Consider the following 27,799-nt stretch of genomic DNA (forward strand, 5'->3'; position numbering starts at 1 on the left):
TTTATTTAGGAAGTTAATACATTTGCTGTTTTGAGAAGTGACATTTCAAGGTCCATTACCACCTAAAAAATTTCTCTGCTTAATCTAAATATTTAAAGGAACAAAATGTTCTTCCACAGGGACAAAAAAATAAAAGAAATCTCTACTTTTCTTCTAATTCCCATGTCTTACTCCGCAAAGTTCTCCCACTTTATGGAGAACATTCTAACTACCAAATGATTGCTCAGCTTCAGGCACAATGATAACCCTTTCAGACTGCTGACAAACCACTATACTGTTTGATTATTGCTACCTTTTCACAATCAGAATTCTGATTATAGTCACCTTTGTGACTCCTAATATTCTTATTTCTAACTTTTCTGATAATTTTCAGCACACAGTACGGCTAATCCTCTCCTAATTTGAGCATAACTGTCCCCTCACGTCTCATGGAAGTTGTATACATTACTCTCATTTTTCACATTAAAAGTTAGCACTTCACTATAATTTTCTCTGGTTTTTTTTTTTTCTACACATAGAACATAACTGGGAAACATCAGTTTTGTCAACAGTATACATAACTTGGCAAAGGCAGCAAGACTCTTCTATTCATGCTGAACCATGAATCATCTGGCCAAATTTTGACCAGTCTCAGTCAGCTGTTGATCACACTGAAAGTCTTATTAATGCTACCCCAGAACACCACATCAGGACCCATCTGAGTCTCTCTTTAACCCATCCACTTTATTGCCATATTTTTTCTTAAATTATACAATTTTAGCATCAGTCTGAGTATGCTTCTCCTTCACCTTTTTTTGTCTCTAATTTTGTCTAATACTAATACAGAACACCACTCATTTTTATCCCACCATACTCACAACCTTATTACTACTTCCTCTGCTACTGGGATTCAAAATCTGAAAACCTTCATGTGAAATCACATTTTAAAGAATTCCACAACCCCTACTGTGTATCTACCTATCTTTCCTCATTTTTCCACTTCATAAAGGAAGATGAACAGTTATTGGTACACATTCTACACTGTCAAATCCATAAAAGCAGGTTCTAGCCACGGCAATAAAAAGGTAACAGTAAAACTGGACAGGGTAAAAATTTCAGGCAATCTGGAGATCAGATTTCTTGCCATCCTGTATCCACTGAACTCCTGTAAAGAATCCCTGAACCTGAATCACCTGTTTTGAATTTCACCACAGATCCACTTCACCCTACTCCTCTAACAACCTAAATAAACTTCAGGGTCCAGTCTAACCCTCCTAATGCACCTAATTCTGCCTGTCTAAGCATTCTCTCTTCAACAATCTGCTCTCTTTTTCTTCACATTATCACAAAGACAGAACCACCTTCTCTTTCTGTAGTATATATTCCTCTTTATTTTATGACTGACCAACCCTGCAAGGAATTTTGTAATTTAGGAAATACATTACTAAACAGGAGGGGTTCTTAACATATTGTATTGTTTCCTGTCATTTCCAGTCTTCAGAAGAGCAAGGAAGCGAAGACCAGAACGAATGTTGAAGAAAACATCACAAATTGATCTGTTAATTATTTTTCTATTATACTGCAAGTTTACACTGTTCCCCTTTCAACAGAAAGTAAAAACTCTTGATTCTTTACACAGAAGAGAATTCAGACCTCCACCATCAGATACAAAAGGTGAACAAAATGAGCACAATTTAAAAAAAAAATATTCCTTTCTAAAGTAAAATATTAAATATATTCCCCACATATCTTTCTAAAATAAAAAATAATAAATGAGTCAAACTATTATTGTATTTTAAATACCCACAGTGTCATGAAAATAATTACTTTGGGCCTGCTTAATAAACACTTTCACATATTTATTATCAATATTCTTGAAGAAGATTTACATCACCTTAACACTTCAGAAAATTCCTGTCCACACCACTGTTTTTCATGAGTCAGGCAAACAGACAAAGAGTAAGCATTGCTTTCAGATACTTAATAAACCCATAATTATTTACAAAAAAGTAAATACCTTCTTCAGATTTTGTATTTATAAATTTTTAATGTAAATTGAAGCATTATTTATATTTTACCCATGTATCTAATAGTCTAACAGTTGTATTATTAACAAAAATCTGCTTTATGCTATTAATTTCCAAGAGCAGTTCAATACTTTAACACGACAAAATTCCTCAAATTACTACACAAAACGAAAACAAATTCTCTTCAGTGAGAGCCTATTACTATGGAAGAAAATATTTAACAACAAACGGTAGAGTGAATAAAGTTTTAATAGCACTAAGCAGTTCACAGACACTATCTATTATGAAACATATCAAGAACAAACTGAATTAGTAAATTAAGGAAATCATCAGTCACACCAATGGTTCTTCTTAGTAATGACTTTTTCTAAGAAACTGTGATGTAAAATGAGGTACAATCTTCAAGATTTCTTCCTTCTCAGAAAAAAATGAAAATATAAAGTTGCCATAAAAAGTCCACCTGAGAACAAGCAATATATTTTAATATACTCTATTCCCCTTTCCAGCAAATCTTTCCTCATCATATAGCCCTCTCTTTTCCCCCCATATTCTTCTGTTTCAGAGCTTTTACATTTTAATTCCTTTTTCTCCTTCAAATTATTTCCTCTCTTTAGTGCTATTTTGCAAGCAAAAAAAATAATGGATAAAGCAAACACAAGTATTACACAAATATATACACACACAAACAGCCATAGTCCTGACTTTGCAAATGGTTATCAGACATGCTTTTCACCTGTGTTTCATATGAGGCCGTCAATGAAGGAATCAGTATATATAATATAAAAACTATAAATTTCTTTGTCTAAACACTGGAGAAAGTTTCAAATTCCATACAGACTGCCACTGCAGTCAAATTTAGCTGCTGCTTACAAGTTCTCATTGGGGCTCTCAGGTGGAACTCATAATTCAGAGAAAACACACTGCCTATCACATTTCTTAATAAAGTACTTTTCAGTTCTCCACAAGACCAACATGGCCATCTTGAAGAACTACAAGTATACCCAGTAAAATTTAAAAATGCATATTACTACTGTACATGACAGGGTATTCAGTTCCACTAAGGGAGCACTTCTCAACTCAGTTTAAATTTTTTAAGAGCACATAAGATCTTTACTATCAGTATCCTACGATTCAACTCATCCTCCACTTCTTTGCTAAAAATATTATACTAATATCACACTAACATAAGATACACTTTACTGATATAGCAACAGCACTAGCATAAAAATTATTGCAGCATTCCTCCAGTAAAAGCATGTGTGTAACAACAAACAAACCTTTACCTGTCTTTCATTCAACTTCTTTTTAGCACTACATTTCTTAACAATATGGAGCAATGTGGTCCAGAAAATGAAGTTGTATCCACCACTATTTTTTCAAAAGATGAAGTGGTCAGAGTTTAATGATTTTGTTCATTTGGAAGTGTAAACAAGTAACTGTAAATTAGACAAGCACTTATCATATTATCAACTCATACTTCCTTCAAAATACTTGAAGAAAAAAAGTTTTCTTAGCTTCTATCTATTGTGTCTAAGGACTTCAGGGTTTAAGCAAATGTCTCCACTTCCTGGAAATTTACAATATGTAGTGAGGTTTTCCTTGAATAGCACTTTTTAAATCCCTAACCACCCAAAATAAATTTTATGCAAGCACTGTTTTAGTTACATTTGTCCTATCATCTCAAAACTATTTGTAATTACCTATCTTTACATCTATTTTTAACAAAGATATTATTCTTATGGCTGAAAAGACTTTCTTAGGATGTCTAGTTCTATCAAAGCAGCAATTTTTAAAAAAATACATATAATTAAGCAATTCAAAACTTCACCACATTACTTCCTTACTACAAAAGGTGGTGTTTACCTTCTCTGTCTAGATGCACAAGATCCACTATACAAGTAAAGCTGGTAAATATAAAGCAATGATCTAAGAACCAGCAGCTGTACAACTTACCACCTTTACAATTTAAATACATCATGTTGCATAGTCCTTTGTCTTTTGTACGGGTACAAAAATAACCAATAACATTTTATGGAACTACCAGCTACAAAGTTTTCCATCTAACTTTGCATTACTAGAAACTGCCAGAACCAAACTAAGCATAACATTTCTTTCATACGTTATGAAGGACATATAATGTCCTTCTTCAGTTTTGGGCCCCTCACCACAAGAAGGACATTGAGGTGCTGGAGCAGGTCCAGAGAATGGCAACAAAGACGGTGAAGGGTCTGGAGCACAAGTCTTACAAAGAGAGCCTGAGGGAACTGGAGTTGTTTAGTCTAGAGAAGAGGAGGCTGAGGGGCGACTTCATCACTCTCTACAACTACCTGAAAGGAGGGTGTAGTGAGGTGGGTGCTGGCCTCTTCTCTAAAGTAACAAGTGATAGGACAAGAGGAAATGGCCTCAAGTTGCACCAGGGGAGGTTTAGGCTAGATATTAGAAAAAAATTTCTTCACTGAAAGAGTGATCAGACATTGGAACAGGCTGCCCAGGGAAGTGGTGGAGTCACCATCCCTGGAGGTGTTCAAGAAACATGTAGATGTCATGCTTAGGGACATGGTTCAGTGAGTTAGGCGGTGTGGGTTGGACTTGATGATCCTTGAGGTCTTTTCCAACTTTAATGATTCTATGATTCTATATATCTTTCTAATGATTTTATTTTCTCTTCACGGGTATCTTGAGAAAAAACAAGATTTTATGATCAAAAGGAAAACATTTTTCTCATATTCTTTAAGATACACGTACACCACAATCTATACAAACAACATTAAATCCATTTGTCTCGCTATTAAGGCTGTTCAATCAAAAATCCAAGATTATGGAAAAAGGGCAGCAAAGCTTCATATTTGGAAAGTACCTTTAACACTGAATCTTACCTCCTACTGGGCCTACTGAGTTAACAGTCGAGAATATGACGCTGATTCAAAAAAGCAATTAAATGACTGTTTAATACAAAACATGTTAGGCAGCCTCAAGTGACAGCTGAACCAAAGAAACTGATTTAAAAGAAGCCTTACAGAACCTCCCTCAAATAGTCTTGGGGTTCCCAACTCATTGAACTTCTCATATTGAATCATTACGATCTTCTTTCTGCTGAACTCAAATAAGGTTTATGTACTTGTTAGTCTTTTCCTTTAAAATAAAAGAACGCACTGCTGTGATGTTTTTAACATCACAAATCTCACATATCTCATAGCATTCTCAACTTAAAAAAAATAAACCTACTATCTTAGATTTTCAGTAAAGCTTATCACTGTCAAGCAACTGTACCCCATATGTTTGGTTTAGTCAGCTAAAAAAAAAAAAAAAAATGAAATAATCTTTCATAAAAATTTAAACTTGCCATGACTTTGGCTCCCCAAAATGGAGATAATTAATACTGTAGAGATCCATGTCTTCAGTGTGCCATGCAAATGTTGTTTTCCACATGCCAAAATATAGATATGGCGTATTTACACCCTCAATAGAAATTCCACATTCTTCTCCTACAACATCCAATATTGTATTAAGATGGGCAATATTCCATTCCTCGATACCCTGAAAAAGATACATAATAAATGTTTTAATAAATTTATAAAGCACTGCAATTTTATACAATAGTCTCAGTCAAAAGATACACACATGATCTAGCCCTTCAAAAGAATGTAGGTTAATACAAACTTGTAAGCACTTTAGAAGACAGTAAGAGTTACTCAAAGACAATTTTTTTTGACCTTAGCAAGATTTAGAGCAGATTCTAAGTCTGATACGTTCAGAACAGAGAACATAAAGAAGTTCATATCTGCTTAACATTTAATACATCAAATCTAACATGGACTGAAACACCACGCAGACAAAATCTGCATGATGCAGCCAAAATCTTGATCATCTGACAGCTGGAAGCCACTAAGTTTCACTGGGCCTACCCTATGCTTTTTAATTACTTATAAATACTAAAAAATAGTATGAAAAATTATTTTAAAATTTAATTTACATGTGTAAACTTACCATTTCTCTGCAAAGTATAAAAACTAAAACCATTACATCACTTCAGATGTATTTCTAACCTTAACAATGTACTGCATAAGAAATATACCGCAGAAGAAATGATTTCATGTGATTTTTTGATTTCATGGCATTTCAGCGGTTTCCTTACTTTATTGTCTATAAGATTTCTATATTAAAAACCATTCAGAAAGCTATGCATGAAATTTTTGTTGTATTTTAGATAATCCACAAAGTGCAATTCTAATTTCAAGTAATAAAGCATGTAAGAGTCAGTATAAGCAAGATCAAAGCTTCATAACTGAAGAGAAAGAGATTAGACTTCATTATAACAGCGGTTATTAGCACCTCCAAAGAAGATATTAGCTGGTGCTCAAGCCGTAAGAAAAACAAAAAATATAATCAAAACTACTACAAACTTAATTCTGGCAAATCTCTTTACTGCGAAGACAGCCTCTAAACACGCCCTTAACCATGACCTGCTCCGCACTCCCCATCACTGAACTCTGTACAGTTCCGGTAATCTTACTCAAACTTGGGGAACAAATTGGTGGCAGACTGCAGTCCCGATGCAGCTGATTAAAACTAGGAAACATGGTGACATTCAATAGTTGGGCAGGTGGTGAAGTAAGAATACAGGTTAAAGCAAGAAGTAATGAACATTTAATACTCCCAGTTTTCCTTTCTTTACTTTTTGAGATTTTACATCCAGCATGTTACCGTATGCAGCAACTAGAATTGATACACCAGCTGGTAACTTCACTATGCAGTTCAACTTTCTCATTGAACAAGCACTTGCGACTGGCTGCCATGACTACTTCAATTAGTGAGAAAAACTATCTGTTTGTTATCCGGGAACTTTACAAAGGAGTACAGGATTTTTACAGAATAAATTCATTCCAGACAGCAATTTTTGTTATTTTTTTAAATTGAAGCCTTGGCTTTCATGCATTTATGTGATGTAGAGGCACTTGAAATTTAAGAATTAACCAACACAACCAACAAACAGTAGATGCTGGTAAAATTTGCACCTTTTAAATCTAAAAATCATAATCATCAGCAAGGTAGTAGAACTGTAAAATATAAAATTAGTTTGAAGAAACAATTTTATCTGATTATTCCTCAAATTAATTTACAGATTTTATTTTTTTAAATAACATAAAATTTATCTTTGTCTGCAAATTCTGCAGTCAATTTGGAGAAACAAATTAATACAGCAAAATAAGAGCAATGACTCAACCATGGAGGCACAGAGACACATAGAGGGTTAGAAGACAATAAATAAAAGTCAACTGCTAATCTAGGCAGTGTACTCTTTCTGACAGTGGCCAAAAGCAGACAAGAAACAGTGTAAGAAAAACAGTACTTCCACAGAATACCCTTCCACCCTGCAGTAATTTGCAGACTGAAGGTTTCACCAAAAGCCTAATCCTTCTACTTAGCAGTAAGTACCGCACGGGCTTTTTACCAATGTGTTCATCCAGTCACCTTTAATTCATGTAAGATTTTAGCAGTCATAGCATCCTGAAACTTACTCTTCTCTTAGTAAGAGTTAAACAATAGTTAAGAGAATAATTTTTTTTTTATTTTTTTATTTTTTTTTTTAGTTCTAAGACCACATCTCATCATTCTACCTCCTGTTAAAGTCAAGTCACAAGTAGTCACCAAGCAAACTGCTAGTGTTTTGTCCCTAAAACAAAAGCAAATCCTTCCATGGAGAACAATCCCAGGAGAAAAAGCTTATTTCAAAGTACCAAACATGCAACATACACAATCCACAACCTTTACACTCAAGATGCATGAGCTACTTCCATTTCCCAAAGACTTGTATTAGCTCAAAAGGAAACGCACATTGAAACTGGCTGAAACGCTAAAATCAGAGTAATTCATTTTAACTGTTCCTACATTCCTTGAACTTAAAAAAAACAAAGTCAGTTTTATATTTATGCCTAGATTGTTAATAATAGTACTTATTGCAAATTATTTTAAAGCCGTTACTTTCTCTCACAGATATATGCATACATTAATTTTTAAGTAAAATATCAATTCTAACTTTTCCGATAGTTATAGCTGTTTTTAAACTTTACAACTGTAAAGTACACTAAAAAGATCCCAGGAACTGTAGAAGAGCAGTTTAACAGGTCAATACATAACCATACTTCTCAAAATTAAAGTATCTCTTAGCAAGTTATGCTTTATTTAGTAACCATTATTAGAACACCAGTACATATACTACTTGACCATGAGGTGTAGCTGGTAGCTTTTCACGAATACAAAAACCCATTTAGACATTATAATCTATTCAATGTCAGGAAAATATCAAATATCAAGTTTCCTCAAAAAAACACAATAATATCAGAATATTATAGTAATTTCAAGGGAATGTGTAAATAATTTATCCACATTTTTCATGGCAAATTCTTTAAAGAATACCTGTCATCTTTGACAACTACACCACACAATCGAACATCAGGAAAAAAAAATGAAAAATAACATCTTTTTCTTTCTTTACCATAACAAAGAAATACAGGTTTGAAACATCTTACCATCTATGGTCATTACTATGCACATTAGATTTACCTTTTATTTCTCCAGAGAAATACTGTAAGGTACATAGCAGTTTTGACAGAAAGCCACTATTCCAATCTTCACTAATTTTGTAGATGAGTAAAAACTTCCTGTAAATTACTATAGAGTTTTTGTGACTCTTAACAACCTTTGAACGAGCTTTTAATACAACGTGCAGACAAAATGGGACACTTCACAAGCAGCTATCAAATACCTGAGCACTTGCACAGTCGAGAAGGAGCTGACCCATTCTTCTTTCAAAGACACTAAGAAAAAATGTAGTTTTCAGTAGATGGGTAAAAAGCAAAGCTCAAGGTTCTAAGCAGTGACCTCTTTGCAGATAAAAATAAATGGGCTCCCAATGAAGTTATTCTTTACTCATTTACTTTTTAAAAAAATACTTAAAATAATGACATGATACTATCCTTTGCACTTTTCCTTTAAAAAAAATATATCAGCCAGCAGTGTGATGTGTTCTCTTTTTAAGAAAATGATTTCCGTATGGATACATTAATACATACAATCCTTTTTCAGTGTTTAACTTTTCCTCTGATTATCTCATGGATTCATTTCAATACCAACCTGACAAAGAAGACATCTGTTCTACAACTAGGATTAAAAAGCCCCTATAAACGACTGTAACAGCTCCAGTAATAAAATAAAAAAACTAATTAAGAGACAGAGTGAAAAATAGTAGGAGAAACATACAGAAAAAAAAATGTGCTTGGTACCACCCAGTCCTCTCTCCATACACCTACTCACTCACTCCAATAAATATAATAAAAAACCTGACAGGTTTTTATTGCTACTTCAAAGTGCATAAAATGCAGAAAGAAAAATGCTATGAACAGAACCTCTGCAGCACAAACACACAGATTAGGAAATACAAACAATCTCCCTCATTTGATCTGTTTTCTATTCTCAGCATCTTTTCAGATATAACCATTGCTTAGAAGCCCTTTTGAAGGGCAAGGGAATAAACAGAAGCAGATTCCCTTTGGAAATCAGAGCATCATGGAATCATAGAAGGGTCTACGTTGGAAAGGACCTTAAGAATCATCGAGTTCCAACCCCCCTGCCATGGGCAGGGACACCCTCCACTAGACCAGGTTGCTCAAAGCCTCATCCAACCTGGCTTTGAACACCTCCAGGGATGGGGCATCCACAACTTCTCTGGGAAACCTGTTCCAGTGCCTCACCACCCTCACCGTAAAAAACTCCTTCCTAATATATAAACTACATCTACCATCTTAAGGCTTAAAACCATTACTCCTCATCCTTTTACTAAACTCCCTGCTAATAACCCCAACTCTCTCAGCCTGTCCTCATAGGAGAGGTGCTCCAGCTCTCTGATCATCTTCATGGCTCTCCTCTGGACTCACTCCAACAGGTAATGCACACTAGAACCAAACATGTAAGTGAAGAAATGCTCATGTTGATCTCATCTATGAGGAAATCATAGAGAAAGGACATCTCACATAAAATCACAGAATGATTTAGGTTGGAAAAGACCCTTAAGATTACCGAGTCCAACTGTTCACCTAAACTGCCAAGTCCACCACTAAACCATGTCCCTGAGGAACACATCTACACGTCTTTTAAATACCTCCAGCGATGGTAACGCAGACAATTCCCTGGCCAGTCTGTTCCAATGCCTGATCACTCCTTCAGTGAATAAATTTTTCCTAACATCCAATCTAAACTTCCTCTGGTGCAACTTGAGGACATTTCCTCTTGTCCCATCAGTTGCTACTTGGAAGAAGAGACCAACACCAAGCTCACTACAACCTCCTTTCAGGTAGCTGTAGAGAACAATAAGGTCTCCCCTGAACCTCCTCTTCTCCAAGCACCTCAATGTCCTTCTTGTAGTGGGGGGCGGGGGGGGGAGGGGGGCACCAAAACTGAACACACTATTCAGCGTGCAGCCCCACCAGTGCCAAGTACAAAGGGTCCTGCTGTCCACACTATTTCTGATACAAGCCAGGATGCCACTCGGGCATGCTGCTGGCTCATATTCAGACAGCTGCTGACCAACACCCCCAGGTCCTTTCCTACCAGGCAGCTCTCCAGCCACTCTTCCCCAAGCCTATAGCATTGCATGGGGTAGTTGTGACCCAAGCGCGGGACCCAGCACTCAGCCTTGTCATATCTCATGCAATTGACCTCAGCCCATCGATCCAGACTGTCCAGATCCCTCTGTAGAGCCTTTCTACTCTCAAGCAGTTCAACACTCCCACCCAATTTGGTGCCTTCTGAAAACTTACTGAGGGTGCACTTGATCCACTCATCCAGATCACCGATAAAGATACCGAACAGAACTGTCCCCAGTACTGAGCCCTGCCGAACACCACTTGTGGCTAGTTGCCAACTGGATTCAACTCCATTCACCACTGTTCTTTGGGTCTGGCCATCCAGCCAGTTTTTAACCCAGCAAAGAGCACACCCGTCCAAGCCATGAGCAGTCACTTTCTTCCAGGAGAATGCCGTGGAAAATGGTGTCAAAGGCTCTTGAACGTCTAGGCAGACAACATCCACAGCCTTTCCCTCATTCACTAAACGGGTCACATTATCATGTGCTAAAACACATAGAACTTTCTACATTTAAAAAGAATATGAGTACATGTCCCCTCATTAAGCTACTCAGTAACACCCTGTATATACTTGTGGGTTGACCCCAGCCAGATGTCAGGTGCCCACCAAAGCCACTCTATCACTCACTCTCCTCAACTGGACAGGGGAGAGAAAATACAATGAAAGGTTCATGGGTTAAGGACATGGAAGGATCACTCACCAATTACTGTCACAGGCAAACCAGATTTGACTGCGGAAAAAACAATTTAATTTATTACCAATCAATTACGGGCAAGAATGCCTGGAGACCTCCATGGATGAACAAGGAGCATCTGGATTTGCTCTGGCACAAAAAGAGAATCTATAGGGAGTGGAAGCAAGAACAGGTTAGCTGGGAGGTATACAAAGAGGCTGTCTGAGCAGCCAGGGATCAGGTTAGGAAAGCTAAAGCCCAGACAGAATTAAATCTAGCCAGGGATATAAAGGGGAACAAGAAGAACTTCTACAAGTACATTGATGATAAAATAAAGACTAGGGAAGATGTGGTCCCTCTCCGGAAAGAAACTGGAGACCTGGACATGAGGGATACAGAGAAGGCTGAGGTGCTCACTGACTTCTTTGCCTCAGTCTTCACCAGCAAGGGCTCTGGCTGTACTGCCCGAGTTGGAGGAAGTGAAGATAAGAACTGTGAGAAGGAAGATCCGCCCACCGTAAGTGAAGATCAGTTTCAAGACCATCTAAAGAACCTGGAGGTGCACAAGTCCATGGGACCTGACAAGATCCATCCACAGGTCCTGAGGGAAGTGGCGGGTGGAGCAAAAAAAATGCCAAGCCATTAAGCATCACATTTGAAAGGTCATGGCAGTCTGGTGAAGTTCCCACTGACTGGAAGAGGGGAAACATAACCCCCATTTTCAAAAAGAGTAAAAAAGAAGTCCCACGGAACTACAGGCCAGTCAGTCTCACCTCTGTGCCTGGCAAGATCATGGAGCAGATCCTCCTGAAGGGTCTACTAAGGCACATGGAAAATGAAGGAGAGCTTATTGGTAACCAGCGTGGCTTCACTGAGGGCAAATTGTGCCTGACAAACCTGGTGGCCTTTTATGATGGAGTTACAGCATCAGTGGACAAAGGAAAAGCAACTGACATCACCCACCTGTACTTCTGCAAAGCACTTTGACACTGTCCCACATAACATCCTGGTGGCCAAATTGCAAAAATACGGATTTGATGGATCAACCACCCACTGAATAAGGAATTGCCTGGATGGTCACACTTGAAGCATTGTGGTCAATGGCCCAATGTCCGAATAGAGATCAGTGACGAGTGGCATTCCTCAGGGATCAGTACTGTGACTGGTGCTATTTAACATCTTTGTTGGTGACATGGACAGTGGGATTGAGTGCATCCTCAGCAAGTTTGCCGACGACACCAAGCTGTGTGGTGCAGTTGACGTGCTAGAGGGAAGGGATGCCATCCAGAGGGACCTGGACAGGCTTGAGAGGTGGGCCTCATGAAGTTCAACAAAGCCAAATGCAAGGTCCTGCACATGGGTCAAGGCAATCCCAAACACAAATACAGGCCGGGCAGAGAATGGATTGAGAGCAGTCCTGAGAAGGACTTGGAGGTGTCAGCACATGAAAAACTGAACACGAGCTAGCAGTGTGCACTCACTGCCCAGAAACCCAACCAGATCCTGGGCTGCATCAAGAAAAGGGTGGCCAGCAGGTCAAGGGAGGCAATTCTGCCCCTCTACTCTGCTCTCGTGAGACCCCACCTGGAGTACTGCATCCAGCTCCAGGCCCCCCAATGCAAGAAGGACTTTGAGCTGTTGGAGCAGGTCCAGAGAAGAGCCACAAAGACAATCAGAGGTCTGGAAAACCTCCACTACGAGGACAGGCCGAGAGAGTTGGGGTTGTTCAGCCTGGAGAAGAGAAGGCTCTCGGGGGACCTTATAGCAGCCTTCCAGTACCTGAAGGGGGCCTACAGGAAAGCTGGGGAGGGACTTTTTACAAGGGCATACAGTGACAGGATGAGGGGTAATGGATTTAAACTGGAAGAGGGCAGATTTAGACTAAATATCAGAAAGAAATTTTTCACTGTGAGGGTGGTTAGACACTGGAACAGGTCCCCCTTATTGCTGGGCTTAACTTCCCTCCCAATTTCTCTACCTCCTCCCCCACAGCAGCACAGTGGGACAGTGAATGGGGGCTGTGTTCAGTTCACCACATGTTCTCACTGCCACTTCTTCCTCCTCAGGGGGAGGACTCCTCAACACCCTTCCTCTGCTCCAGCATGGGGTACCTCCCATGGGAGAGGACAAATTTCTCCCACAAACTTCTTGAAAGTGAGTCCTTCCCACAGGCTGCAGTTCTTCACAAACTGCTCCAGCGTGGGTCCCCTCCCTGGGGTGCAGTCCTTCAGGAATAGACTGTTCCAGCGTGGGTCCTCCACGGGGTCAGAAGTCCTGCCAACAAACCTGCTCCAGCATGGGCGCCTCTCTCCACAGCTCCATAGGTCCTGCCAGCAGCCTGCTCCAGCATAGGCTTCCCACAGGGTCACAGCCTCATTTGGGCACACCTGCCTTCCCCAGTGTCGTGTTCTCCACAGGCTGCAGGTGATCTGTTCCACCACTGGCCTCCATGGTGGCACACCTGCCTCACCATGGTCCTTAAGATCCTGAACCCCACTATCTCCTGGTCCCTAGAGCCAAGGCTGCCTTCAGTCTTCACATCTGCAACAAGTCCTTCCTTGTCCATGAGTATGAAGTCCAGCAGACAGCTTCAGTCAGGAACTTGTCACTGATGTTCTCCAGAGATGTTCTTGGATTGCTTATGCCTGCTGCTCTCCTGCAGCCTTAGGTTAAGCTACGACTCAGATGCCATCCTGAACTCATTTCATGGTCAAATCCAAATTCTACTTATCATGTCAAGGTACTGCTTTAAAATCAAGCCAGATGCTCTGTCAAGCGAAACAGAAGGAAACTTCAGTATATCTGTTGCTAGAGGTAATATTACATTAGAGACATACCTACAATTTAGCAAAATAACTATTAGCTTACAAACTCCACCAAATCAATCACTCTTGTATTACTAATCAAATATTCTCCCCACAGCTTGGATATGGGAGAAGGTAGGCATTAGGAATTGTCTTATGAGGAGGAATAAAACTAAGAGAAGGAAAGGGAAGTAAAGTGATACCTTCAAGACAGGAGCAGAAGAAGAGTGGTGAGAGAGAAGCAAGACAAAATTTGTATGCACTCCTTCCAAACCTTGGCTTTTCTCTATTAAATAGCAGATTCCATTGACAGTACTGAAGTGAGATGTGTTTTATGACCCATTATAAACATTAAATCACACACTTTTCTTTGAAACGTCTTGAAATCAGGAGCATTTATTTCCTCCTAGTTTCTAGATCAGTCCATGTAGGGGTTTCATATGTCTTCCCCATCTGTCCGTCTAAATATTTCAAATTTTTCACAGGATAGCCATTCACAACCCAAGCTGGCATTACATTCATGCTAACTCACCAGGAGAACAGCTCTCTTAAAATAACATAATAAAAAATAAATAATCACTTCTCAATTAAACTTCATAAACAATCATAACCCTTCAGTGTTCATAATCAATTCATTAATCAGTTTAACAACTGCAGCTAGTGAGACTGGTGCTTTATTATTGACACTATAAACCCTTCCAAGAATATTAATTTTCATTCAAGTCCAGATGACCTCCTAGCAACAAAAAGACAGAACCTTGAACATGTACCCAATAGTGTTTACGTTGTTAACATAAATAATGATCCTTACAATCTGTTCCTTGATGAAATGCTTTTTCTTGAGTCACCTATATTGTCTTCTCCTATAAAGCACTGTAATTACATGTAACAGCAATTAAAATGCATACAGCACAGAATAATATTTCAAGCAAATATTTAGCTATCAAATTTATTTTCTCTAAAGCTCTATACAGTGTACAGAACACTTGTTCATCCAGGTTATTTCCTAAGTCATAAAGATTTAATATGTGCTCAGAACTGTCAAATAACCATAAATGCATTATAAATACACAACAGACATTCAGGAATAATCCAAATACCACAAGAGTAAACTCTGAATCATTGACTTGCAGCATAGCAGCACTTCTCACTAATTTTGATGGCCCAAGTACACGTATATATCACATTTTCATTAAGTTACGGGTGTTTTTCTACCTAGAATTCTGCCAGATAGTAACATTTCTGTATTAAATGCAATATCTATAACACACAGTTTTCTGCAAAATGCACTTTGTAAAAAGTAAGCGTTTGGTTTTGTTTATTGTAAATAGGTTGTTACGAAAAATTAATCCCACCATCCCCTTTCTGCTGTTTACTACCTCTATTCATCTCCTTTCCTCAAATAATGACAACCCTGAAGCAAACTGAACAAAGACATAAGAACAACCTCCAATTCCAAACAGAACTAAAGACCCTTTCCTATCACTGTCTTTAAGTGCAAGACATGAAAAATATTAGTTGTGCAAGTACACCATCTGCTGGCCAAAAATTAAGTTCGGCAAAAATATTCTGTGAGAAAACATTTGGTCAGTGGCATCCATAACTTTCTTACCAACAGTTTGGTATCAGGGGTATTTCCCTTTCTTCCTCTAAGCCCCACTCAGCTGTACACTGTGACATGGCTGTCACATTAACTGTTCTGTTTGCTGACACTCCTTCCCCAATGTCTATTCCTTTCACTAACATTTCTCCTTTGTTATCTTTTTAAATAGTACTCATTTAATCATAGCCATTGAGGGGTTTTTATTCCATCTATTACTGTTTTCTTCCCCACTCCTTTATTCTTCACTCCCTGCAACTTTCAGTGCTTTCTTTGTCTCCTTGTCCTATGCACCTACAATCTGAGTTAGGATTGCTGAATGCTACACTTCTCACTTCATCCTTTGCTTTTTTAACCCTTCCTCAGCCTCCCAATCTCATGAGACTGTAACTCCACGAGAAAGAAATCTCTGACCATCTCTTTTACGAGTCAGCACTTCAAAATTAGATATTACTGCACTCTCTTTTCTTTGTAAATGTTGCTTATACAACAGGAACCTTAAGATACTAAAGACCAAAGAAAACAAAATCAAAACCAAGTGTACACTTGTAAAAAGCAACGCCAGAAGGCATTATCTGACAACATTAAAGAAAAAAAAAATTAGAGAAGAAAAAGGACAAGCTTCTATTTCTTCAAAGAAACACTGCTTTCCTGTGCCACATTTTGGTCTCCACAAAGCAACAGCCACATAGAATGCCTCTTCGCCAAAACACTCCAAATCAGAATCTTCAATTATTTTCTAAATCATTTTTATACAGCTATTTGGACACAAAACAGAACTTAGATTTGCTGCCTTCTCTAAACAATAGACCATTGGACATTTATAGCTATCTTTCGAAGATCACGTAACCTGGTGCAAAAATTGAATTGCCTTAAGCTACCTTGGCTGACCACATTTATCTTTGGACAGTCTTCAAGTAATTTGTCTTCTGTAAAGAAATGTGAAACACTAGCAGATCCTTAGACCATCTGCCACAGGGAAAATCTGCTTTTTTTTAAAAAAAAAAAAAATTATTAGAGAAGGTAGTTACACAGAACATGAAATAACTCAAGAACTCCACACATGGTAGATTCTTTAGAAAAAAGTTTGCCCTTTAAATCTTCAAATTTTTTTGAAATAACATTTCTTCTGTCTGTCTCATTACTTAAATAATCCTTTCAAAATCTAGTTCCTATAGCTACTTACATACCCTAATTTATATCAATGGATATTCTGTAACTCTTCGGATAATGAGATCTGTGTTAGGAGCCCCTTTTTACCCATGGAGATCTTGGCAAGTAACCAGTAAAATTCATTTCCTTAGGAAGCTTCCATTTTGTCTATTTTAATGCAGAGGTACACGTGTTTCCAGGAAACTGTAGGCATTCCAAGCATATATCAAGTACAGCTATCAATTCTCCTCAGTGAAAGAGAGAGAAATTAAGTATTTAATCTTTTAATTTTAAAGTAGAAGTTATTTAAAATATCACTAAAAATCCACAGAAATACAAAGCTAGCACACATACTGAAATGTTAATAAACAAATAAATAAATAGGAAGGTATCTCAAAGTTCTGGAGAGTTCAAAGGGAAGAAAGGGAAGAGTCTTGTGATCAGGAAGAGGAGCAATATCCTGTTGTCTAAGGACAAAACTGTCTGACTCTTGCAGATGTAGAGTTAATTTCAACCTTGCTTGGAGTCTTTAAAGTAAGTAACACAAAGATTTCAAAAGAAAGACAGACTGTCAGTCACAAAGCAAGATGTATTCTCTAAGTATAGAACCCTTTAAAAGAGAGCTGGAAGAGATAAACTTCATAAAAAGCTATGCATACTTCATCATAAATGCTCCCATTGATATCTGCTCCATAAATTGGTGCCACAAAAGTCAAGTTCTTCCAGTATTTACGTTCCAGATCTTCATAATCTACGTATCTTGGGGTGCAGTATCTGCAGAGGAAGAGGTAGGCAAAGGTTCAACATAGTCTTTAGCAACCACTTTCACAATGGACTATGCTTCTGATGCTGCAAACTGAATTCTAAGAGATCACTTTATTTCAAATTCACTGAAATAGAGGAATTATTAGTTTTCCTGAATTCTTAGTTTCATGATTCCCCATCACATGTAATATCCTAACTGACAGCTACATGGAAAAGCTACTTAATTTACAAGTATTTATTTTCCTGCCTCACTACTAGCTCTGCAAAGACGGAGAGGTAGGTCCTGCACAAGCCTCACTCAAAACAATTCAAATGTACTAATTCTGCCAAGTAGCAGCCCTGCAAGGCAAAAATAGTACTTTATTCTCTTTTTCCTTCCCCAGAAATACATTTTAAGAAAAGGCGTTAATGTTTCAAACAGTTGATACAAAAAATTCTACCACACAGTGGAAAAAAAAAAATTAAGGGATTTTTAATTTTTATTCCTTTAGTGCAGCACAGGGCACCACACTTTTATATGCATAAATATACTTTTGTATATACTTTTGGAAGGTTACTCAAACCTCATGTAAAATCTTGTGGGAACACAACACAAGCACACTACCACAGAAAACATCCGTCAGTAGCTTTTGCCTCAAGATCCTTTGTCAGGCCTCTGCTCTCCCATATTTAGGTCCTCAGAAAATAAAACTTGTCCCCCCATTACTGCAACTCTGAGAAGGAAAGTTTCACATTAGTACTGCAAACTTACTACAGTTGAACTACTGGACAGAAAACCCAAACATACAAGAATTAAGCGGACCAGGTACATTTACATCATGTGATAACATAGAACAGAGACAAACAAGTTAGCAAAACACATCTTAACCAAAGCATTCTCAGCAATGGAGTTGTTTCAATTATTTCTCATTATATGGCTCCAGAAATCAGACTGTATTTCTGCTTGGCACTGAGTAATATGTATATATAAACCCAGTGACCATAACACAAGTATATTGATTATGGGATGCAGATATGCCCATATTTCCCAGAGGTCAACATGGAGAAGCACCTTGGTTCACTGGTGAATTACAAATGACTAAACAAATAAAAGACACAGTGCATTAGACTGAGCACACACAATCAGATGAAAGCCAGCTGTGATTTAAATTAGGTGTTCATGGTCCTTCTCTCCTTCCCAAAGGAAATGGATAATACCACAATACTCAAGAGTCTTTAACAGAGAAGTCTTCTTCATTAAGGAACAGAATAATTTCTACAGGAGGACAGGGGCTCTCAGCTGGTTTAAGAAATACAGACTTTAATGTGTTAATTCATTAAGTGTGCCACAGGAGGTTATATGCACATTTTCTCAAGAGCAGTGATGAATATTTAGAAAGACCTACAGCAAGTAATAGATAAGAATCCCTCACAACTGTTCTTAACTTTACTGAGAAATGAAGTTGTAAACTGATTTCAGCAAAAAAAATGAAAACTCAAATCAGAAATACTTCCAAAATATCTTTCATGATAAAGAAAATAATAAACTTAACTAACATCACAATACATATGAAAACCTTCATAGCATTTTTGCATTATCAAAATATTTTAAGAAATTAGTGTTTCTCATTTTATCATGGGTTACTCAAATGTAAATTTTAAACATATATGAACAGGTATCACATAAAATGACATCACATATCATACAGGTTTTATATTTTAATCTCCCCTCTAACAGTTACTGGACAAATAATTTTAAGAACTACAAAACAGGTTCCCACTCCCACTTACCAGAGGAATAAAATTATAAGTGTGATAACCTCAGTGTTTCACAAGTAATATATGGGAAGAAACACACCAGTCCTTTTTAACTGAAACAAAGGAGATCAGCTTTGCACTTTTACAAAGGCACGGATATTATGCAACATTTGCTGAGGAGCCTTTTTAAAAGCTTTTCATGCCCTAGTTTTTCCTTATCTTGAGAACCGCTTCTCTTCTTACATTTTAATTTCTTAAATTAACTCATGAGAGAAACTTTCCTTCAAACTACGGCAGTGTTACCTTCCTTCATTATATTCAAATACCTTTTCTCTCTAGGATCCTTTGACTCACCTTCCAGAAACTATTTCCAGTCAGTTTTGAGGAAATACTGAAGTAGAATGTATTCTTTTTATGTAGCCAAAAGGAATGGGGAAGAATTATTTCTATCACTTCCTTCTTGGAATTGGCCACCAGTCTGAAACTTTTTAGTACAGTGCCTAGCCCTTCCATAGACTTTTTTCTCCCTCCCTTAATATCCATCTTGCCATAACCAGAACATAGACATTCACAAGGTGCAATTGAGTTCTCTTAGATTAATGCAAAAACTTCTGCACAAGTTAAAAAAAGATATTACAGTTTTTTTTCAGAATTACATGATGACAGGCCATTCCAGCATCTAGGCCAAAAAAAAAAAAATTTAACAAGTGTAGTCGAAATAAAACTCAGATATAAGTCTGTATCATCTTCTTTATTTCCAACATAAGCATTTGTTAGAACAAAAAGAAAAAAAAACGTAGCCCGAAACCATTGTGTTTCAAGTTTTTCAGATGCTTTCTTGCTGCCATGGTACCAGATGCTTTCAACTACAGAAACACAAATGATTCATATCATGGTACCCTTCTACAACTTAGGAGACAGTAAAACCTGTACTGAGTAAGTGAAAAAATCACCAGCTGCCTAGCACAACTCAAAGAAACCAGAATATGGGAACAAACAAATATTTGTCTTTCTAAGCAATATACATACTTGTCACTGTTGGCCAGCTGCCTGAACTCCTTCACTGTCATTGGCTTTTTCTGAATGTTGTACTGTGTGAAGAGCCCTGACTGGCCAGTGACCATCTGCTGAATTGGAGCAGGAATCACCAAATCTTCAATATCATTATAATGTTTTCTTGGCTTCCATTCCTTCGGCGGGATAACCTTTAAATTCAGAAATAAGAACAGAACATCAACAGTTGCAATACCAACTCAAAACATTCCAGAAAATCGAAAGAACCAGTCAAATATGCCCACATGATCAAATGAATGATTGCTTACCAGCTATTTCACAATAACTAACTGACCATCTACGTGCTCCTAGATAATGCAGAAAACGATTGAAAATGGGCATAGTATTACCTCAATTCACAAGCAGCAACTCACTAATCTACAGCAATTTAGTCATGTGCAGCTGTGCAAATATACACACGTATAATAACAGAATAAATATTTTATGATCAGAAAGCCTTATAATTCACAAGCACTTCATACTACCTGACATAAAATTGTTATTTTCAATTAAAAAAAAAAATACAAAAGATTGACCGTCCCCTGTCCAAATATTATCTGGAGTAAACAGAAAGAAGAATTTCATTTCTTAATGACAAATGAAAAACAAATGGCTATTTTAGAGAGCTCTACATTTTAAAGTCTGTGTAACTTACTCCCCATAGAAAAGCAGGGTAGGTACAACTCTATTACAGGAAGAGTTTCAACTAATTTAGATATACCTGGTTTTATATTAATATGATTTAAAACTTATCATTAAAGATTAAAGCTATGTGCAGATTAAATAATTGTAAAGTTAACACTTTTATTTCAAATACCACAGAATTGCCCAAAGCATATGAAAATTCCTCAGCAGATTCTAAAGTCTTAGCAATAAAGTCTTTAGGAATTTCGAAGAAGCCTGTAGTCATACCAGTGTTCTTTAAAAGGCTGTACAATGCTGAATATTCCTGAATAATTCCTTCCTGAATTTATCTGAAAACAGAAAACTCTCTATATTTGAAATTGCAACAGTTTTAAAATACAACAATAGACATTTTTAATATACATTTTTATTTTGGTTTTGAACTTTTACTTGCCCGAAGGCTCAGTTACGTGTTCTTTGATCCACTCTTTATATCGATTCTTTTCCATGGTGTTAAACCAAATTTTCACAAACATTGGCCTGGAAACTCTTAAAGTAACATAAAACAAAGTAAGACAGTTTTTATAAACATGCATCTACCATGTACAAATTATGTTACTTGAATCATTAATTCACATCTTAGAAGTAGCCTTGACATTAGGCTAGCTAGGCTGGTTCCTCTAACAAGCATTTCAGGATTCCACACAATACTGTCCATTAGAGATTTTGCTATTACATCACCTTGAGAAAGTAAAAAATTCTAAAAAAATAATTAAGACAGATACTGAGACCATCTGCTATCTTTGGAAAATAATCACAAATGGGCAAATTTTAATGCTGAAGTACTCAAACAGTCCACCCCTCAAAGGGATCTGATCAAGACCATTCAAGCTAGCAAGCACATATCAAAACAGAAGCACCAAGCGGAAGAAAAGTTATCAGATAGTCACATAATTCCATACCTAATGCTTTTATTTTAAACATAAACAGGCAATTTTATCCAATTTTTACACAGATGCAACTCCCTCCTTTTCCTTCTGAGCTTCCACAGCACTTCACTTGTATGGGGACTAGTTAGCAAGTTTCAACATTGTTTGCTTTTAGAGAAAAAAAATAATTGAATCATCTTGTGATTCCTACTTATTTCTTTCACACAATCTTAAATTATATGCACATTAACAAAATACAAAATGTTGGTTTGGAAGCAGAGAAGTCATGCCTTCAGAATATATGCACAGAAAACAAAAGATTTCCATTTTCAGTATTATTAAGCATGAACTTGTAGGTTTGGCTCAAATATATGAATACTGAAAAAGCAAAATTTGCATTATCTTACTTAATTCAAGGTCAGTGTGTTTTAAGCAATAAAAATATTTTTGTGAATACATGTTCAAAATATCCTCTTCCAGTTAACTGGAGCATTTTTATTATTGCTGTAATCAGAGTACTGCTTAGATAAGTGAATTCTGTGGGAACTGATATGCTAAGCATCATTTTAAAAGAAAAGAAAAATAGACTACCTGCCCCAAAGAATTTGCATTTTCTAACAAAGGTCAGGGCAAGGACTGGAGATGTTAAAATATCATGTCAACACATGGCTAGTCAGTATCAGAGTTAGAAATAATGATTAAGTCTGAGTTTTTACCACTGACCTGTCCCACTGAAGCCTCTTAACACTCCCTTTAGTAAAAATAACCCCTTCAAAGTCAGGCAAGTTAGGCTTATTCCATGGAAGCAATCGTGATAGAATTCATCAGCTGTTCAACGCTCAAATATAGAAAAGGAAAAACCTAAAGCAAAGCTTTCTTACGTATGTATATATATATGCATACATAAAAAAATATATATCAATATCGTGCTAGTGTTATGTAGCATGATATATATTCAGTTTTAGATACGGACATCTTCATTACACCACTGTCTCTTCTATGAAGGCTGGACATCAGTAAAACTGAGGTTATTTCAGAGTGCTATCAATGCACAAATTTCTGCCAAATTTTCTTTCATATACTTGTAATCTCCTGTTCTGCATTTGATTCTGAATGGCACTGGCTACTATTTCTATGTAGCTACTTCTGCCCCAGTTCTAATTAAAATGTTTTTCTTATACTTGCCAACATCTATTTTCAGTCCCATGCTCCAAAATTTCTTTTATACTTGTCAATGTGAATGCAAATTAATTTAACTATTTCACTACATAAATGCAGTTTCAGTCTCCAAAACACTTCTTACTCAAGTAAAGAACAACTAATCTATCAGTGTGCCTCATTTTCCAGTTGTTCGGTTGCTTTCATTCCTTGTTTTCCTTTTTAAATATAGGAACCTCTGCAACAGTAAGACTAAAATACATTATCTATGCCTAAAGCTCATTCCAGACTTTCAAAAATCTAATGGAAATTTTTTAGCCAATTTGCTCCAGAAATGCCACAGTATATTATCTGCTCTGGAAATGGTTTAATGTTGTTTGTCTAGTATCTTAATCATTTGTTTCAGGCATAATATTAGGAACTCTTTTTTTTAACATTTTATTCCTCACACTCCCCTCCCTCCCACAATATGTGCAAGCTTTATAGCCATTTTATCCTCATTTACATACACATATTCTTCCACACAGGGAAGAGGCCTTCTCCCTTTACACCTTCACATTTAACCTTAAGTGTTGGGTATGCCTAGTCTGTCTATGACCTCTGTTTAGAGGTTCCTGTTTCTGCTTATGCATATAGCTCCTCTGGTAGTCTTTTTTTCTCTTTGTGTTCATACTTGACTGTACATCCTAGACTTAATACAAATTAGGTCTTCTGTAAGTTCATTTGATATTACTATCAAAACTTATTTTATTCTTGTTATTTTAAATACAATTTCCAAAACTCAGAAAATATCCCTTGAACTTTTGCTGTATGAATTACTGACTTGGTAAGACAAAAATACTTAGTTGGTTTATTTTTTATATGTAAATATAATTTTTGAGGTGTATCAAAAAAAACAGTGAAAATCACAATACAAAAAGTCTCAAGACAACTGAGTAATATATAGCAACTAACCAACAGGCTGGAAACAGCTAGAGATGCTTTCACTGCTATTCTAGTATCAAGCAGAAGAAGGGGAAAGCAAACCTAATTGGTATGGCTAGAAGGGCCCTTCCTCTGTCACAGTACAAACAAAACATGACTAAAACAATTAATTATTTTTAAAAGGTTTTGTTGTGCTTTCTTACGTCACAGACATTATTCCAGGTGTTCTGTAAAGCCAGGTTAGCAGATATCCCATATGCATATAAAAACAGACACATTTTTTGTGCTCCTAGGACTATCACATTTTAACAACCTGTACATGGAGAAGAGCTTCCCAAATGGTTTTGAAATGTGATAAATGGAATGGGAATTAAATCCTAGGTATATGGCCAAAAAACAGAGACACACATGTTTTAAATCATATAAGCACAGGGATATTAACTTCAAACAAGCCAAATTATACTATGCAAAATCCTACAAATCCCTGACTACACGGCCAAATTCTGCCCTTATCGGATATGTTCAGCTTTAAAGACTTCAACAGAAACAGTATGAAGCTCCAAGTGCTATAAGAGAAGCTACAACCTCTGTAAATCAAATCTTTAATTATTTTTAAAATGCCACTGATTTCTAGTTTATCTTAATTGTATGTACGTGTACAATTTGAGAGGACAGCAATTTGTAGCCAAATTTTTCCATCACTAGTACCCGACAATGAGATCTAATAATCATCTCATCAAGAAATTATGTTAATAAGAGAGCCAGAAAACAATATAATTTCCTTTTTCGAAAAAAAAAATACAGTATAAATAGCTATAGTTTGATAATGGCAATAACTCTGTGGGATTTGTCCTTATGGAAGGAGCTCGTGATCTCATCAGGAAAAAAAGTCGTATTTCAATTTGTATTTAATTACATTTTTTAAACATAAAATTTTGCTTGAAAATTTAAAAATTAATACAGGTTAAACAGTGTTAGCTACGAATATGCACCCAAAATTTACTATCCACTTCTCTTACTAATCCTGAAAGCCATCATATCTCTTCAGTACTTTGATTGTCACTTAAATTACTAGAATAGACTCCCCATTCATTTTCAACTCAGTTATGGGATTCTAATCTAAATCTTGCAGCATTACACCATGGTGAAGAAGAAGAGACCATAGCCTAACCTCTGTTCTTCTGTTGTATGATCATGAGTTTGACTTTTGACTAGATTAGTGTTAAAGTACATTAAATACAATATATGCCTGCACCCATTCCACAGCCAACATCTGCATTTTACTCTTTAAAATAATAAAATACCTTGTAGATATCGTCGTTGCATCTAGAATTTTTTAAAAGCCAGTTTCACATATTCATGTGCCTAACCTAAAAAGATAACTACTATTACAACTTTGGCCCATTAAAATGTTCCTTTAAGGTGCTTCAACTTCAAAACAAAGTTTACAGAAAATAAAGTTCACATGCTAGCATTAAGTGCCACCCTTTCTAAAATTACAGCATTGGTATATTTTATTGATAGTATGTTATTTTTGCCTTTCAGGAACAAGTGACTATTCAGATCATACATGTTTCATACATGCAAGAATTAATCTCTTGCTTGCTTACTGCAGAAAATTACGTCCATCTAGAATCGAGAAAGGGGGGGGAGGGGAGGGAGGGAAGAGCAACAGTGGCAGTAAGAGTATGAAGGTGACAGCAATATTACAGAAATTTTAAATTACACAATAAAGGCAAAGCTGTTTCACATTCTTTTCTTTCACAGTCTTTCCTAATGTTACTACATCCATTGCTCTCCTCAGGACATCCTCAGTGTCTCTGCCCTTTTCCCCTACACTGGCTGCATGTGGAGGTTTAATTGCTAGCTGACAAGGAAGGAACTGGAACCAGTTGCTTCAACCCCTGACAGAGAAGAAGTAGCACAAAAAAAACTGATGAAGTGTAGCTGAAGCTCTTATTTATTTTGAATGTATCAGAAAAAAAAGAACAGAAGTTTGCAGAAGCTTTTTAAGGAATATAGCATCATGTTTGATGATACACCTCCTGAGAACAGTCAGAAGTAAATAGATATACAGCTTTTAAAGGAAAATTAAATATAAGGGGGGGGGGTGTATTTTTCAAATTAAGAAGCTTCTGATTTTTAATACTATTGAATGAAAAGATTAGTTGCAGTCTAGGACAGACATAGTAACAATAAAGGGTATGTCACAAATATACTTCTTTTTAAACAAAACTATTTCATTTTTTATTTCTTTTTCCCAAACATATTACACACTAATCCTGGCTCATATAACAGCTTCCTCATACAGCCATTTACGTATACCTGTCTGTTTCATACACAACATACCAGAGAAAGTGTCCTGGTTTCAGCTGAGACAGAGTTACCCATCTTCATAGTAGCTAGTCTGACACTACGTTTTGGATTTCTGCTGAGAAGGTGGCTGGTAACATACTGATGTTTATAGTCGCTGCCACGACAGTCAAGGATTTTTCAGTTTCTCTGCTGTGCCAGTGTCTGCAGGTGCAGGAGAAGCTGGGAGGGAGCACAGCCCCAATTACTAGCCTAGGATTTGACCTTAGGTTTCAGATTGAGACCCAAACTGGCCAGTAGTCTATTCTATACCATGCACCTCATGCTCAGTATATAGATGAGGGAGTTGTCTGGAAGTGCTAATTCCTCTCTCTCACCCCTCTCTCAGGGGTCTCTCGGATACTCAAGCTCTTACCTCTGTTCCAAGATTGGGGTTTTGGGACTCTCTCTGCTCCAAGATCATTAGCTAGGAATGGGCAGAGCCTTGGTCATTGGGTAGTGAGCAGCATCACTGTGTATCACTCATTTGTATATTTGTATATATTACTATTATTACCATCATTATTATTATTTTCAATATTGTTGTAGTAGTTTATTTATTAAACTGTTATCCCAACCATGAGTCTCTTTTCCCTTTACCCCTTTTATTCTCTCCCCATCCCTGGAAGTGGGGAAGGGGGAGGGTGAGTGAGCTCCTGGTGTTTGGCTGCCAGCTAGGGTAAAACTACAACAAAAAGCAAGCACATTATATATAAATAAACAAATTGAAATAGACGAAAATTAGTATCACCTCAGTGGCTGATCATAAGGCACTTTCTTTCGCTAGATTCCCATGAAACAGGATCAGAAACTACCAACAGCTGAAATAAATCTGTTTATATTAAAAATATGAAAAGAAGTATTTTTTTACTGTTGAGTCCATGTATGTAATCCACAGAATGACACATAACTATACTGTTCTGCTCACATACATGTTAAATCCATTGAGCAGCAGATGTCACTGATTAATTTCCTCTTAAGTTTACTGTTCAGGATGAGAGGACTGCAATAGTTCATCCCAGCACAAACAAATAGGTTCCATAATATGGTTGAATACGTAAAAAATTCAGTTCAGGCTATTTATCACATTTCTACTCCTGTCTGCAGAGAAGAGTTTGAAAATATGACCTATATGTACTCTACCCTCAGAAATCAGAAAGCAAATACACTACACGGTTTTCAAAGTGTGAGGGGTGCAGTTTTGCTTTGTTTTACAGGAAGAAGGGAGGAGAGAGTATGCAGGGAGAAACCAAGCATTGCAGGTTTTGTTTCTCTTCTCTCAATTTTTGAATGTCTTGACTTCGTAATATTAGCTTAAAAAGACAGTTATTCCCACTGACTACTTATAATAACTAAGCTAGACCTGAAATGTGTCCTGC

General features: G+C 36.9%; 1 protein-coding gene across 1 annotated transcript in view; it reads right to left on the bottom strand.

Moving 5' to 3' along the window:
- Positions 1 to 5,349: 5,349 nt before the first annotated feature.
- Positions 5,350 to 27,799, bottom strand: part of LOC104468099 (lysine-specific demethylase 4C-like) — a gene marked incomplete at its 3' end in the record, with an annotated part of 23,688 nt that continues 1,238 nt past the window's right edge. The window contains exons 2-4 of the mRNA XM_010082115.1: positions 20,410 to 20,585; positions 17,538 to 17,652; positions 5,350 to 5,543 (exon numbers count right to left, since the gene is read on the bottom strand). Coding sequence (XP_010080417.1) covers positions 5,350 to 5,543; positions 17,538 to 17,652; positions 20,410 to 20,585 — 485 coding nt within the window. The remainder of the gene's footprint in view (positions 5,544 to 17,537; positions 17,653 to 20,409; positions 20,586 to 27,799) is intronic.

The sequence above is a fragment of the Pterocles gutturalis genome, unplaced genomic scaffold, assembly GCF_000699245.1.
Source record: "Pterocles gutturalis isolate BGI_N339 unplaced genomic scaffold, ASM69924v1 scaffold14364, whole genome shotgun sequence".
Classification (NCBI taxonomy): domain Eukaryota; kingdom Metazoa; phylum Chordata; class Aves; order Pterocliformes; family Pteroclidae; genus Pterocles; species Pterocles gutturalis.